We start from the raw sequence: 15194 nt of genomic DNA, 5'->3' as shown, positions 1-15194 counted from the left end.
GCTTCGCACGGCAGCGTGATCAGCCAGCTTCCCTTTCCGCTTCGAGGCCAGCACCGGCGCTGCCAGTTTCAGCTTCCCATCTAATAACCTGCAGCGCGCCCGCCCGACTCCAGCATTGCCGTCATTTCACGATACGACGCCCTTGACGCTGCCAGCCAGCGCAGCAAACACCACGCTCGTCTCACGCACCCCTCTGGTCGCGCCGTTCCCGGCCTTCGCACCGCCGCATTCTTCGGTCGCGTTCGCGGCGCTTCACCGCTGCGTCGCGTTGACTCGTGCTTCGACGGTCCCTCGCGTTGGACGCCCGCTGCGCGCTAGAGCCCAGCCACCCCTGCACGCGCAGAGGCCTTGGTCCAGCAGCAGGATCCCGTGCTGGCCGCCAGGCTGTTTACCACCAGACGCTGCTGTTGCACCCAAGACGCTCCGCTTCCTCATCTCCGGCCTTTTTTGAGGAACGCCTCACCCTCGCCATCTCGTCGCTCGCTCTGGCCGAGTCGCAAGCAATTCCACCGTCGCTTGTCGACTGCACTCCTCGACCCGCCATCCGGCGCCCACCACGCGACTAGTGCCGGCCGACCAGTCAGATCCTCTCATTGGCAAGAATGTCCCAGTACGGGAGCTTTAAGGATTTCTGCCGCGATGCTGGCAACAGGGCGGCTACAATTCCAGGTGAGTCGGCCTCGTCCGCGCCGCATGCTGAACGATAGTCGCATTGGCTGACCTGACCTGCTTGTGCGTAGTCTGCAATGTAAGATCGATCCACATCTGGCCCCCGACGCGACCGCTGTCGCTGCTGCATCGCAACCGCGTCGCGCTCTCCCGCTAACCGCCCGCAATACAGCTCTTCTCCCTGTCGCCCGCGAAAAGCGGCTCCAATGCCGCCGGCTTTGGAGGTGGCTGCGATTTGACGGGCATTTCGCTAAGCAACGGCCGGCATCTCGCAAACTTGGGTCAGTGTTGCATCATGCGCATCTCGGCAACACGAAATCTAACCACCACTCCACAGGCTCCATCCTGCTCTGCGGCATCGCGATCGCGGTGAGCGCGCTGTTACTATGGCGCTCGGAACGAAAGAAGGCTGCCGTCGGGCGCAGGTGCGTATACTAAGGCAGATTGCGATGGATCGGCCGCGTGCTAACGCCCCGTAGGGAGATGCAACTCTTCCTTCTTGGATACATCATCATCTCAATCTGTGAAATCTTCACCGTCGGAGGCTTCCCGCTTGACGGCGCCGTCCGCAGAGTAAGGCAGCAAACCTGCTTATCTCTGCTCAACACTCGGCTAATCGCTACGCATAGGGTTTCAGCGCGGTCCACATTGCGGCCGTAGTCGCTACAGCTTGGATACTGCTCCTCAACGCTGCCGTCGGGTTCCAGCTGCTCGACGATGGAACTCCCCTTTCGATAGGCCTGATCCTGACGTCGTCGGCGATTCTCTTCGTCGGCACTGGATACATTGCTCTCGACACAACCTTCGAATGGACTGGCTACTGGAATGATACGTTGACTACCGCAAAGTCGTATTCCTTGTACACTCTCTATCAGCTGGTCCCGTTGGTGTTCATCGTCATCTTTTTCGTCATGGAAACCTATTTGGTCCTCCGCGTCCTCGGCGAGAAGAAGCCCATGAGTAAGTTCGAATAGATTGCGAATCATTTTGTGTTGTGGGTATCTGACCATGATTTAGTCTATCTGGCGGGCGCCGCACTTCTGTTCGCGCTTGGACAAATCTTCCAATACGTGATCAGCGTGCACCTCTGCAATGCTTCGAACGGCAAGATCAACGGCGGTCTTTTTGAAACATTCTTCACGCTCTGCGCCATAGCAATGGTCTGGGTGTTCTGGTCCAGCATCACAGAAGATGACTGGCCGATGCCCAATACCGGAGGCGCCTATACATAATTTCCTTTATTGTTCAGTGCGTTTTTGCGCGAGTTGCAGTCATGGAAGCGAAGAGGCAAGGACGTAAGATTCTGCAGAGCAAAGCAAAGCATGGCGTGTATGTGTTTACGAGGATGGCGATATGAGTATTCGCCGATGGACGACTTTATTCCCCCAATGATCGTTTTCTGGTTCTGATAGATAATTTCTCCCGACGTAATGAATGGTAGGCTGGCAGACAGCATGAACAAAGAAAGCTCCGTGCCGTCCCTGCAGCGTGCTTAGGGGAGCGCCAGGCCGCCAGGCACGCAAATGGCGCGGATCACGTGCAGCGCGTCGCGGCGGGCTGTAGCCGAGTCAGGGCGGACCTCTGACCTCATGCGACCGCCTGCGCAGACCCAGCTCTGTCGCACCGCTCGTTTGCGCCGTATGGAGGTGTGTTGCCGCTCATAGACTGCGAGGGTGTTTTATTCTTCATTTTTCATTCACCGTTCTCCATTCGGCCGCCTGCTTCACCGATCCTACTGGCCTTGCCAGAAACCTGGGTCCGCGCAACTCAAGCTTTCACCTTCATACGTACCGCGTTTTTTCCCTGCGCCTAGGCCCCAGCTTCGAATGTTTGCCGCGACGACCCCACCGACGACGTCCTTTTCCTCCTTCTCCTTCTACCACCCGTCACCGTCGCCGCCACCGTCTTTGCCCTCGTTCCCTCCTTCCGCGTCGTCGGCCTCGACCTCGACCTCATCACCACCATCGAACCCACAACCCACGCGAACGGCCCTCGTGAAGCATAACAAGCGCACCGGCTACTACCATCACCACTGCTGCCACCACAACCATGGCCGATTCGGGCGACGAGTACGTCTATGGCTCCGATGACGAGGGGCGGGGAAGTCGAGCGGGCGGCAAGAAGAAGGACCGCGCGAACGGCGGCAGGCGGTGGGAGCAAGGCGTGCACGCTGACGCGCATGCGCTGAAGGAAGCCGCGGACGGGAAGCTGCTGCCCGACGAGGAGGACAATCCGGAGGCCAAAAAGAGGAAGAGGTAAGGTGTAACTCGGTCCTTTTGCTGTGTCTGTTTTTCTCTCTTCTTCGTGTTTGGAGTTGGATTGGGCAAACGATACCGTCGGCGCTGGTTTGGCCGAACTTCTGGATACCCCCGGTCTACTCGCACGCGGAAATACCATGGATACTCGGATACATGAATGCTTGCAGACCTGGATGTGGTGGGGAGAATTGTACGTTGTTTCCGTCGGGAAGAGATGGAAGGACTTGCTGCCCTCTCCATCCATGCGCGCATGGGCTCTCGGGACCAAACTCTCTCTGGAGAGCCGATGAATGAAGGCCGTCCTCTACACAGTGAACTGTGTGCGAAGCTAGTTAGCAAGGAGTTCGGAGCCTGGTTTGGATGCCAATGGACCTCTCGTTCCGGCCTAGGGAACGGAGAAATTGCTTGTCTGAAAGGCACATAATGAGGAACGGTGTTTGGGAGAGATTTTGGGCATTGGACTCGAATTCTGTTGGTTGTCGACGTCAACAGGAATTCGATCCGGACCAACGACGGGTCACAACGGACGCACAATCCAGGATACCCAGTCTCGGACGGCGACACAATGATATTTGGACTGCTATTGCTATTTTATGAGCCTTTACGGACATGGTACTGACGTATCTCTAGACTCCGACAGGATACAAAACCGTTCCAGCGTGGGATTATCCGCCATGTCGTACTCGTTCTCGATCAGTCGGAGGCAATGCTTGAGAAGGACTTCAAGCCGACTCGGTACGCTGCAGTTCTGAAATACGCTCAGGAATACGTACGAGAGTTCTTCGAACAAAATCCGATCAGTCAATTATCCGTCATGAGCATGTACGACGGCCTCTGCAACCGCGTCAGTGAGCTCAGTGGGAACCCAAATGACCACATCGGACCGCTACAAAAAATGCGAGATACTAGGAATCCAAATTATCAAGATCCCAGAGGCAGCCCCTCGTTACAAAACGCACTAGAGCAAGCTCGAGCAGCGTTATATCACACCCCCAGCCACGGGACACGTGAAGTCATCATTGTTCTAGGCGCGCTTCTCTCTCTTGACCCCGGGGACATCTTCAAGACCATTGCAAGCTGCGTCAAGAACAACGTCCGAGTCAACATAATCGGCATGGGCGGGCGCTTGAAAATCTGCCAAGAGATATGTTCGCGGACCAACGGCGGCGACGAAAACGTCTACGGCGTGGCCGTGGACCAGATGCACTTCCGCGACCTCCTCCTCGCGACCACCACGCCGCCCGTGATCCGGCAGACGACGGCCGAAGTGGCCAACCCGGCCTCGCTGCTGAAGATGGGCTTCCCGTCGCGCGTCGTCGAGGCGGCGCCCACCATCTGTGCCTGCCACGGCATCCTAACGCGCGGCGGCTACCTCTGCTCGCAGTGCCAGGCAAAGGTCTGCAGCTTGCCGACGGGCTGCCCGTCGTGCGGCCTCACCCTCATCCTCTCGACCCACCTCGCCCGCAGCTACCACCACCTTTTCCCCCTCCAGAACTGGTCAGAGGTCACCTGGGAGCGTGCGCGTCAGGTCGGCAGCACTGAGTGCAAATCTTGTCTCACGCCTTTTCCACCCGTCCCGTCGGTGTCGAAGGCTGCTGCGGCGGCGGCGAAGAAAAGCGGCGCGAACGGCGAGCGAAATGGCGACTCGAACGGCGTGCAGCAGGAGAAGCGACCGAAGCAGACGGAGGGCGCTGGCGCGAGCGAGAGCTCGCGGTACGAGTGCGAGAGTTGCGGAAACCACTTCTGTGTCGACTGCGACGTGTATTGTCACGAGATCGTGCACAATTGCCCGGGCTGCTTGAGCGTGGTGCTGCCACCGGATCAGGCTAGTGGTGGTAAGGCTGTGGATGGCGTGGCGTCGAATGGTGCATGACCGGAGATGAGGGGGGGTTTTGCTTGACCTTGGCGCGTTGTTTTTCCTGGGGGCATTTGCTTCGAAGCGGGTATGGCGCGTCGAAACCTGATTTTATGACAGGGGCGTTTGGATAGGAATGGCAGGCTGGGGATGCGCATGCTTGGCTTGGTTATTATGGCTGGATGAATGAATGGGCGGCGGCGGCGGCGGCGTGGGGATGGAGCGGGGTTGGCGTATAGCTTGTTAAGACTTTTATGCATCACCGAAAAAGGGGAGGAGGTGAAGTTGAGTGGTGGTCAGTATTATTGGTGGGTATGGGAGATGCAGGAGGAGGTGGTGGAAAAAGACGCCAGCGCGTATGGAGCGCAGAAGCAGGGTCTTACTTCATTTTTTAAGGTCGCGAAAGACTGATGATTCAAATGTACGTTTAGAATGAAGAAACTTGACTGACGATAGAGACTTGTTTCATGGTCAGATCATTCGTGCGGCAGGGGGAATTCTGGCCGCTGTGTTGTGCATACATGAAGCTTGAAGAAGTTGGTGAAGCTGCTTGGAGGAAGCTCGGTCCATTTGATATTCTCTTGAGTCTTAAGAAGTGCGTGGCTAAGGCTATCTATGAAGTGTCGCTCGATCATTTTGTTGTCGTGTATATGCAGTAGCGTTTAGCTATCCACTATGCTGGCCGCGATTTGCTGCAGTCCTACATTTATGAAGTGCCCGAGGAAGAAGAGCAGTTTCTTTGACGAAGCTACGCAAAAGAAACTGCTGACTATGAACAAAAAGACAGCGCAGTTCACACGACTACTTGATTTCCACCGCAAGTCACCGACCTCCTGCCAATTTGAAATCCAAGCATCACGGCCATAAAACCGTCAGCAAGAAACCGCCCTCTTTCACCGATAAACCGAATCTGAACCTCAAATTCAACGTACCATAATCTACCAGAAGCTTGAACATTTCGTTTCGGGCGCACATACATCATTCTTGGATTCTCTTAAAACAACACTATCGCTACGGTGCCGCTGCTCTCGCAACTTCACATTTCTACCCTTTCTGGAACGGCCAAACCCTCTTCAACCACTTGCCTTATAACAACCAGGTAACTACAGCAAACACAACCCAGTTACCCATATGAAGGACGAAGACAGAGCCGCTATCATAGTCACCCTCGTCGTGGTGGTCCCCGCATGCCTTTTCTTCTGCTGTCTATGCTTCGGCCTCCGCCATCTGGCTCGCAGCATGCACGAAGAAGACCAAAGCCCTGACCAGGACGATCCGCAAGACCGGCATAGTAGACCGAGGGATGAGGAGGAGCTGATTGGCTTGGAGGATCTTTCGGGTGCTGCTGGGAGAGGGGATCGGAACCGAGATCATGGGCAACAGCAGCAGCAGCAGCAGGGCGAGTATTGGGAAGAGGAACGAAAAGCCGGTGGTCACCAGAAGCCGATTCTTCTATCACCGGAGGAGTCAGCAGTGCCGCCGCTGCCAGCGCCTAGGCCGGTGCGGCCGTGGGAGCGTCGACTGCGGGTGATGGGTGGCGTGGCGTATGATCCTTCTTCTCCTCTGCCCCGGCTGCCTTCGCTTTCTCCTGCGCCTTCTTTGGCGACGATGATGTCTTTGTCGTCGTCTTTGTATTCGTCATCGTCGTCCTCGTCCTCACCCACCATCTTCTCCTCCTACCTACCCCAATCTCTCTCGGCGTGGACGTCTAAAGTTCCCGGTCTGATCCCTATACTCACTACTGCGGCGTCCGGCGGTCGTAGACGCGGTGTGCAGGAAAGGAAGACACCAAAGGTGGTGCGTTTTGCGGATGAAGTGCCGCCCGACATTATCGTCATACCCGCTACGCCAGAATTGAAGCCACCGCCTTGCCCGTCATGCAACGAGGATGATGGTGCTGGCGCTGGAGGAGGATCTGTTGCTTCTTCTTCGACGGATGATGAGGACCAAGCAGTTAGTGCTGGTGATAGTTTACCTTTGTCTGAGACAAGGTGCAGATTGCCGAATACTGAGTGGCAATGCGGTCAGATTGGCACTGCTGTCAGCGTGGCATAGTCAGACAGAATGTGAAGGATGGAGCAGCGGGAGTGGTGGCTTTCTCCTTTTCTACAGACTTTGTGGGGATTGCGGTAGTGTCTGTGGTACGATCAGTACGACATGTGAAACGGCTCTGTTGTTAAGAATCGAGTATTTTGGAGACTTGTCTAGAGTTTCGCGTTTGTTGGTAAGTTCTACTGTTCTCCTATTTGACATTCTATGGTTATTGCTCAAAATATTGTTACTCGTTACTTTCTGTACAATGCTCCCTGCTGCTTTTTTCCTCCTCCTTAATGGTTATTTGGTATTAACCTTCCTCCAAATATCTTGCTGAGAGATAAGAGAGCTAGTAATGCTCGTAATAGCTACCACAGCTGGAGAGACAGGCGTATAATCGACCACAGCCCCAGGAGTCAGGAGGTCACAAGATGCGCCTACAAGTTGACGCAGCAGTGTGTGCTGCGTCTTCCTAGCCTTTTCGAGGGCACGTTCCTTCTCTTGCACCGGAGTCTTCTTTGGCTGAGGCTCAGGCTTCTCCTTTGATTGCTCTTTAGTTTTAGCATCTCCTTTTGTGGCGGCAGAGGCGTCATTCTTTGCTGTGACTTTCGCTGCACCAAGCTCTGCCTGAAGGCGAATGATCTTGTTTCGAGTGGTGTAGAGGTCATAACAGGTGAGAATGATAGAGCATGCGATGGAATAGAACCAGAAACGCATTGACTCGACAAAGAATAAGGGAGCCCATGAAGACTTCTTCACGCCCAAAGCATCAACCTGAGCAAGTCAGTCAAAGCTGTAGTCTGGAATATCAATGGAAACTTACTATGGTGACGGACTCGGTGAGCAGAAACATTCCCAAGTATGACCACTTGGCGATGTTTAGCAAGGAAAGCACACCCTCACGCTCGCTATTAACCAGGGCCTCATTGTTGCGCAGTGCATCAGATGCAATGAGGGCACAGTCGATCCACTTGAAGATGCGAAAGTAGCGGCGGCCCAGAGCAAAGTTCTTGCGGAGGGCACCGCTGATATCGACTACTTGAGCAGCTTCCTCGGTTTGGACCGAGGCAAAAATGCTGATGCTCAATTGGGCGAAGCCCTGCAGCAGCCGCAGGGTTTTCTCCAATGCGGCGGCATCGTTCATAAAACGCGTGAATTCGAGGAGAGACATGGTGAATTTTGCCGAACAAATGGAGAAGGTGGTGAGGATCAGGCGAGCGGTATGGGGTTAGCTGTCTCCAACCATGTGAAGCGGCGAGGGGCTGGGAAGAATGTGATGCTTGAGAACGGGCGGAAGAGGCATTCTGAGGGGCAGGACGAGGACAGGTGTGCGGGTGCTTATCACGGGAAGACGGCCGGACATGGATGGGCGGTGGGCCGGCAACGGTTGGGTGCTGCCGACGGGATTTCAGCGCCGGCCGGTCCGGCGTGGCATCTCTGCCCGAAGCTGGAGCACGTCATGGTCACGTGCGCGGCTGCCTTAGAGCAGAAAAGCGTGCTGCACGTCAGGCCTCAGGCGCGTTATCGATAGTGCAGGCGGAGAAGGTACGTTGTTGCGCAATTGCAGCTCAGCGTGCCGCGTTGCGCCGGCGATGCTGCGGACGCATGGGTAGAGGCGGGGCCCTAATAAATCGTGGCCTCGAGCAAAGGCAAAACTTCGTTTCTGAGCAGCCGCATCCCAATTCCTGGAGCTCAGCCGCGCCCAAGCCGTTCGTCATGTCTGCCTTGCGGAGCTCGTGTTGGACGAGGCAGCATATCAAGCTGCCTAATTGGCATCGCTCAGGGCAAATGGCGGGGTTCCACTCGCCAGCCTCGAGCTTGGCGGGGCAACGACGGCTTAAGACAACTCTGCAAACAAAGCCGCAACCCTCCCTTCGCAACCCCCGTCCTCTGCTCAATCCTCGTCAGCTTGCACGAGTATTGCCACCGCTATCGCCATTGTCACGTCCCTGCAGCACAGACTCGTGGAATCGAGCAGCCATGGCTTCCGACAGGGACGTCCTGCCTGACACGTGAGACGCACCCCGCCCACCATCACCACAACCCCTTCTTAACCATCGCCCAGTGTCAAGCCCTCCAACTATGCCATCTCCCTGTACGACTTGGAGTTTGGCGGCGCGTTCGGCTACCAGGGCACCGTCGTCATCTCCTCCGAGATTCGCAAGCCCACCAAGGAAATCGTGCTCAATGCCTACCAGCTGAAGATTCACGAGGCTTCCGTCGTGACCGAGCACACCAAGACCCAGCAGTCCATCAAGACCACCAACGTCTCGTACGATGAGAAGAACCAGCGTGCTACCCTCGCCTTTGACCAGGAGCTGCCTGCCTCCTCCAAGGCAGAGGTTACCATCAAGTTCCAAGGCACCATCAACAACGCACGTGCCACTGCCCACACAGCCTCGTACCAATTGCTGACAGAATCAGTTGATGGCTGGTTTCTACCGCTCCAAATACAAGCCTGCCGTTCCCGCTGTCCCCTCGGTCGCCAAGGATGACGAGTACCACTACATGTTCAGCACTCAGTTTGAGTCTTGCGACGCTCGCAGGGCGTTCCCTTGCTTTGACGAGCCGAACCTGAAGGCCACCTTCGACTTCGAAATCGAGATCCCCGAGGACCAGACTGCCATCAGCAACATGCCCGAGAAGGAGATCAAGAAGTCCTCCAAGCCCGGTTTCAAGGTTGTCTCCTTCGAGAAGACTCCGGTCATGAGCACCTACCTCCTGGCCTGGGCTGCTGGTGATTTCGAATACGTCGAGGACTTCACTCGCAGAAAGTACAACGGCAAGAGCCTGCCTGTTCGCGTCTACACCACCCGCGGCCTCAAGGAGCAGGGCCGCTTCGCTCTTGAGCATGCCCACAAGACTGTTGACTACTTCTCCGAGGTTTGCATTTCTTGCATGTACGCCATCTCCGCGCTTGCTGACAGCTGGGCAGATCTTCCGTATTGAGTACCCCCTGCCCAAGGTTGACATGATTGCTGTGCATGAATTTGTAAAGGCCCTTTTCCTTCACTATTCCTCCGTCCTCCCAAGTTGCGGCGACAATGCTTGGCTAATGATTTTTTAGCCAATCATAAGTCACCCCTTCCACAGCCTTCGTTTCTCATTGGGATTTTGTCAGCTAACGTATTTTCTCAGTCGCACGGTGCCATGGAGAACTGGGGTCTCATTACCTACAGGTGAGCCTTACACAGCCCGTCAGGTATAATAGTTCCACTAACTCTCCAAAGAACCACCGCAGTCTTGTTCGATCCCGAAAAGTCCGACCAGAAGTACAAGAACAGGGTCGCTTATGTCGTTGCTCACGAGCTTGCCCATCAGTGGTTTGGCAACTTGGTCACTATGGACTGGTGGAGCGAGGTATGCCTGAGCCGAGCCATTAAAATTGGATTTTGAGCTAACTCAAGTGCAGCTCTGGCTCAACGAGGGCTTCGCCACCTGGGTTGGCTGGTTGGCTGTGGACCATCTCCACCCCGGTAAGTCACTGAGTGTGCTTGGATTGTGAATATACTAACACATCACAGAGTGGAACGTTTGGGGACAGTTCTGCGTACGTCAACGTCGAGGTATCAATCCATTTCAATCACGTGCTGACAAGTTCATGCCTGACTTAGAGCGAATCTCTCCAATCAGCATTTGCCCTCGACTCCCTTCGCAACTCTCACCCCATTGAAGTGCCCGTCAGGAATGCCCTCGAGGTCGATCAAATTTTTGACCACATCAGCTACCTGAAGGGAAGCTCCGTCATTCGCATGCTGAGTGCCCACCTTGGTACTGAGACCTTCCTTCTTGGTGTTTCGCAATACCTGAATGCCTTCAAGTATGGCAATGCTACCACGAATGACCTGTGGACGGCTCTGAGCAAGGCCTCCGGTCAGGACGTCAACACGTTCATGGACCCGTGGATCCGTAAGATTGGTTTCCCTGTTGTCACGGTTGCCGAGGAGCCTGGCCAGATCAGCGTGCAGCAGCGTCGCTTCCTCCTCACGGGCGATGTGAAGACCGAGGAAGACCAGACCACCTGGTGGATTCCCCTTGGATTGAAGACGGCCTCCAAGACTGCAAGCAGTGCTGCGGGTGCTCTTACCACCAAGGAGGACACGATCCGTGGCGTCGACGAGAGCTTCTACAAGCTCAACGCAGACCAGACCGGTTTCTACAGGACCAACTACCCGCCTGAGCGCCTCCTCAAGCTCGGTGAAGCCAAGGACAAGCTCAGCATCGAGGATAAGATTGGTCTCGTTGGAGATGCCGCCGGATTGGCGCAGTCTGGCGATGCTACCACCGCCGGTTTCCTCGCTCTCCTCGAGGGCTTCCAAAGCGAGTCCGAGTACATGTACGTAGACGTCGCCCCCTCCTGTGCTGACATTCGCTTACATCCACCAGTGTCTGGCAGCAGATTCTCCTCACGTTGGGCAATGTTCGCTCGATCTTCTCTGAGAATGAGGAGATCTCAAAGGGTCTTCGCCTGCTCACGCGCAAGCTAGTGACGCCGGCCACCGATAAGATCGGGTGGGAATTCGCTGAGAATGAGGACTTTCTCAAGGGCCAGCTTCGTTCTCTCCTGATCTCAGCCGCCGGTCTCGCCGGGCACGAGGGGTAAGAATTCCCCACTTCCATCGGGCTTTCGTACGATTAACGAAATTCGCAGTGTGATCAAGGAGGCGCAACGCCGGTTCGCCGCGTACCAGAGCGGCGACAAGAAGGCGATTCACCCGTCGCTACGCGGACCGATCTTTAGGATTGTGGTCACGGAGGGCGGCGAGAAGGGCTACGAGGCAATCAAGCAGGAATTCGTCAACAACACATCGATCGACGGTAGGGAAATTTGCCTGCAGGCGCTCGGACGCGTGCAGACGCCGGAGCTCGCGAAGGTCTATCTCGATTTCCTCTTCTCGCCGGCGGTGCCCGTCCAAGACATGCATAGTGGGGCTGCGGCATTGGCCGCCAACTCGAAGACGCGACATGCGCTGTGGGCCTACATCAAGGAGCACTGGAGCACAAAGGTGTACCCGGAGCTCAGCGGCAACATGGTGGTGCTGGACCGGTTCATCAAGCTTTCGCTCGCTAAATTTGCGAGCTACGAAGTCGCGAAGGACGTCAAGGCTTTCTTCGCCGACAAGGACTGCAAGGGCTTCGACCGGGCGCTCGCGCAGTCGGATGATATCATGACGGGTGGCGCCAAGTACCGTGAGAGAGACAGCGCGGTCGTCAAGGAGTGGCTCTCGGCGCACGGCTACCTCTAAACGACTCCGACTCAGTAGGCCGAGGTTGGCGTGGAGAGACTAAAGTGGATCGCAAGTGCTTGTTGTAGGCAAAAAATGGTAGTGGATAAGATGATGCATGCTCAGCTGAAACCATGGTCCGATGATGTGGTGAAGAGAGTCGTCGGAAAAGGCAACGCGGGCACTACGTGTGGCCAACATCGGCAGTTGGTTTTTCGATGGGACCAGTAAGGCAACCTGGAGCAGGGCCAGGTTCTCGGATCGACACTGCTGACTGCAGGGCGGGGATTGGGCGAGGCAGGCGTGTTCCCTGCAGCAGTCGTACGACCTGCGTTGACGCGACCGAGAAAAATCGAAGTGCGGGCGGGTTTGGCCCGAAAGCGGAGGCGGGAAGCTGGTCGAGACGGAGCGGCTGGGTTGCGAACAGGAGGGCGGGCATTGGTGTGGTTCGGCGGCGGCGGAGCGGGCGCCCCCGCAAAACACGTGAGGGGTGCAGGGGCTGCGAAAAGCGGCGGAAGGGCTGCGCACGGGCCCGGTGACCTGATCGCCGTCGTCTGATCTTTTGGAAAGCACCGCCAGAGCTCGACCGCACGAACAAACCACCCAGTCGCATCATCCCCGGGTGTGTGCCACGGACAAATAAATTGGTGACAGCCCACCCACAGCTTACCCTTTTCTCCTTATCCTCTTACCCCATCCCCAATTCGCTCCAGCGCCCCACCCCCAGCCCTATATTCATGTCCTTGCCTTAAGCATCCTGCTTTCTGCATATTCCCATCTCCGCCTCAGCCCGCAACGCTTCCCCGCTGTACCTATAGCTCTTCGCGCATAGAGTTCAACCCCGTCTCCCCCAATCCGCCGCAGCTGCTGTCACCAAACATGTCCGTGGTACGTATAACTTGTTCTTCTTCCTCCTCTTCCGCCTCCTCCGCGTCCACCGCCTTCTTCCGCGCATACCGCCCGCCGCAATTCTTCCAGCGCTCCTACATCCCGAGCGTGCGCCCCAACTTCTTCGCCCAGCCCGCACGCCTCCGCCACGCCCGTGCCGCAAACTTGGCGGCCGCCGCCCCCAGACGCCATGTGTCAACCAACGGCGGAGGATTCGACCCGCAGCAGCAGCGTGGCGCCGCTGGCGGCGGCGGCGGACCTCCCCGGGGGCCGGGCGTGTGGGCGCCTAAGACGCGGATAGCGATTGGCGTGGTGTTTGTCGGGGCGTTGATATACTCGATGGTGAGGGATTGAGAGCGCGCGCGTTGTTGTTGTCGTTGATGACACACTTTTGTCGGTTGTCCGGCGCAAAGGGCCAATTGGCGCCGCCCTGGATCGCCGCACTTCCCTTTGCTTTCCAATTGCTATTCGTCGTCGTTCTGAAGCTTGGGTTCATAAAGGGGTCGGTTGCTGACGTCGAGTGCATATGCAGGCTACCGAAGACGTCCAGAACCTCGACGGCATGTCGTTGGCCGAGCAGGACAAGCTCACGAAGCGCGAGTCAGGCGTGACGGCGACGTCGCCGATGCGACTCCGGATGGAGAAGTTCATTCACGAACAGCAGAAGGAAATCGTGGCGGCGCTGGAGGAGGTCGACGGCAAATTCTTCCAGGTGGACACGTGGGAGCGGCCGCACGGCGGCGGCGGCATCACCTGCGTCATGCAGGAGGGCAACGCGTTCGAGAAGGCGGGCGTCAACACGTCGGTCGTGTACGGCACGCTGCCGCGGGCGGCCATCGCCAAGATGCGCGTCAACCACAAGGCGCTGGACCCGGACGTCGAGAGCCTCGAGTTCTTCGCCGCGGGCCTGTCGCTGGTGCTGCACCCGTGGAACCCCATGGCGCCGACGGTGCACCTCAACTACCGCTACTTCGAGACGTGCGACCCGCGCGACAACAACACGCACGCCTGGTGGTTCGGCGGCGGCTGCGACCTGACGCCGTCGTACCTGTTCGACGAGGACGCCATCCACTTCCACAAGACGATCAAGGACGTGTGCGACCGCCACGACCGCGACTACTACCCGCGCTTCAAGAAGTGGTGCGACGACTACTTCAACAACAAGCACCGCTCCGAGTCGCGCGGCGTCGGCGGCATCTTCTTCGACGATCTGGACGAGACGGAAAAGGACCAGGAACAGCTTTTCGCGTTCGTGCAGGACTGCCTGCGCGCCTTCATCCCGCAGTACCGCCCCATCATCGAGCGCCGCAAGGACATGCCGTTCACAGAGGAGGAAAAGAACTGGCAGCAGATTCGCCGCGGCAGGTACGTCGAGTTCAACCTCGTGCACGACCGCGGCACGAGCTTTGGCCTTAACACTCCTGGTTCGCGGGTTGAGAGTATCCTCATGAGCTTGCCGCTCACGGCGAGGTGGCAGTATATGCATGAGCCGGAGAAGGGGAGCAGGGAGGAGCGGTTGTTGAATGTGTTGAAGAAGCCGCAGGAGTGGGTGTAAGAGATGCGTGTTGAAATTTTCTGGTTTTCTGGGGATGTGTAAGAGATGATGTTGCCGATTGCTGCTCGTTTTTTGCTTTCCTTTTGTTCTACAAACTTGTAAATAATCATACCTCCTTTCTTCTTTTTAGCTGCGGCGCACGGTGCGGGGAGGGATGGAAGGGGGTTGTGTGGGATGGACTTTTTGCTGGGATTTATGCACATATATGCATGGACTGGCAGAGGAAGTCAGGTAGATGGGAGCGAGGAGGAGTCGATATATCCTGCTTGTCGAGTGGACAAACACAAGAGCAAAAAGGAAAAAAATTTCAAAACTTTTTCTTAACTGAAGATGGGGAATCGCGAGCTTTAAAAAGTGTGAAGTGTGAACGTTGTGGTGCGAATTTAAGTGGTCCTGCATACGGTCCGGTCACTGGGGTTCCAGATATTCAGCTCTCTCAGCTCCTTCGCGAGCGAGGTATGTACATACTTCGGGTATGGCTGTTGGAGAGATGTCATGGGGCTCTCTGCCAGGATGTTCGTGTGCAATGCCAATGGATGGAGTGTGTGTCCTGACATGGAAAGTTTGACCGGTCGATTGGGGGGGCCTGGTAACTAGGTTTAAGTTCGCTGTTTTCGGTGCAGGGAAGAACGCTGTAGCCTGCAGACGTCGTTGGTTGGTTGATCGATCACTGAAGTCAAACACTCGTATTCTTCCTCCTCTTGACGTGC

General features: G+C 56.5%; 6 protein-coding genes across 6 annotated transcripts; 5 read left to right on the top strand and 1 right to left on the bottom strand.

The window, feature by feature from the left end:
- Positions 1–602: 602 nt before the first annotated feature.
- LTHEOB_6174 (Export control protein Chs7) lies at positions 603–1901 on the top strand (the record flags this gene model as incomplete). The annotated part of the gene is made up of 7 exons (XM_035515401.1): positions 603–669; positions 741–748; positions 842–950; positions 1007–1094; positions 1149–1242; positions 1299–1629; positions 1687–1901. The coding sequence occupies 7 exons, from the start codon at positions 603–605 to the stop codon at positions 1899–1901; spliced, it is 912 nt and encodes a 303-aa protein (XP_035373305.1).
- Positions 1902–2718: 817 nt separating this feature from the next.
- LTHEOB_6173 (Tfiih basal transcription factor complex p47 subunit) lies at positions 2719–4800 on the top strand (the record flags this gene model as incomplete). Its single annotated transcript, XM_035515400.1, has 3 exons — positions 2719–2924; positions 3558–3662; positions 3924–4800. 3 exons carry the CDS (start codon positions 2719–2721, stop codon positions 4798–4800), a joined length of 1188 nt encoding a protein of 395 aa, XP_035373304.1.
- Positions 4801–5913: 1113 nt separating this feature from the next.
- Positions 5914–6837, top strand: LTHEOB_6172 (uncharacterized protein; the record flags this gene model as incomplete). The annotated part of the gene is made up of 1 exon (XM_035515399.1): positions 5914–6837. One exon carries the CDS (start codon positions 5914–5916, stop codon positions 6835–6837), a length of 924 nt encoding a protein of 307 aa, XP_035373303.1.
- A 51-nt stretch (positions 6838–6888) lies between these two features.
- LTHEOB_6171 (Pex11 domain protein) lies at positions 6889–7987 on the bottom strand (the record flags this gene model as incomplete). Its single annotated transcript, XM_035515398.1, has 3 exons — positions 6889–6918; positions 7258–7590; positions 7640–7987. The coding sequence occupies 3 exons, from the start codon at positions 7985–7987 to the stop codon at positions 6889–6891; spliced, it is 711 nt and encodes a 236-aa protein (XP_035373302.1).
- Positions 7988–8796: 809 nt separating this feature from the next.
- LTHEOB_6170 (Aminopeptidase 2) lies at positions 8797–12062 on the top strand (the record flags this gene model as incomplete). The annotated part of the gene is made up of 11 exons (XM_035515397.1): positions 8797–8828; positions 8882–9158; positions 9241–9699; positions 9752–9808; positions 9955–9995; positions 10047–10176; positions 10229–10292; positions 10341–10366; positions 10431–11152; positions 11203–11415; positions 11468–12062. The coding sequence occupies 11 exons, from the start codon at positions 8797–8799 to the stop codon at positions 12060–12062; spliced, it is 2616 nt and encodes an 871-aa protein (XP_035373301.1).
- Positions 12063–12920: 858 nt separating this feature from the next.
- Positions 12921–14484, top strand: LTHEOB_6169 (Coproporphyrinogen iii oxidase protein; the record flags this gene model as incomplete). The annotated part of the gene is made up of 2 exons (XM_035515395.1): positions 12921–13271; positions 13462–14484. 2 exons carry the CDS (start codon positions 12921–12923, stop codon positions 14482–14484), a joined length of 1374 nt encoding a protein of 457 aa, XP_035373300.1.
- Positions 14485–15194: the final 710 nt, after the last annotated feature.

This window comes from Lasiodiplodia theobromae (genome assembly GCF_012971845.1).
Source record: "Lasiodiplodia theobromae strain AM2As chromosome Unknown scaffold_17, whole genome shotgun sequence".
Lineage (NCBI taxonomy): Eukaryota > Fungi > Ascomycota > Dothideomycetes > Botryosphaeriales > Botryosphaeriaceae > Lasiodiplodia > Lasiodiplodia theobromae.
The sequence above is the reverse complement of the archived record's forward strand: the minus strand, read 5'-3'. Positions and strand labels throughout refer to the sequence as shown.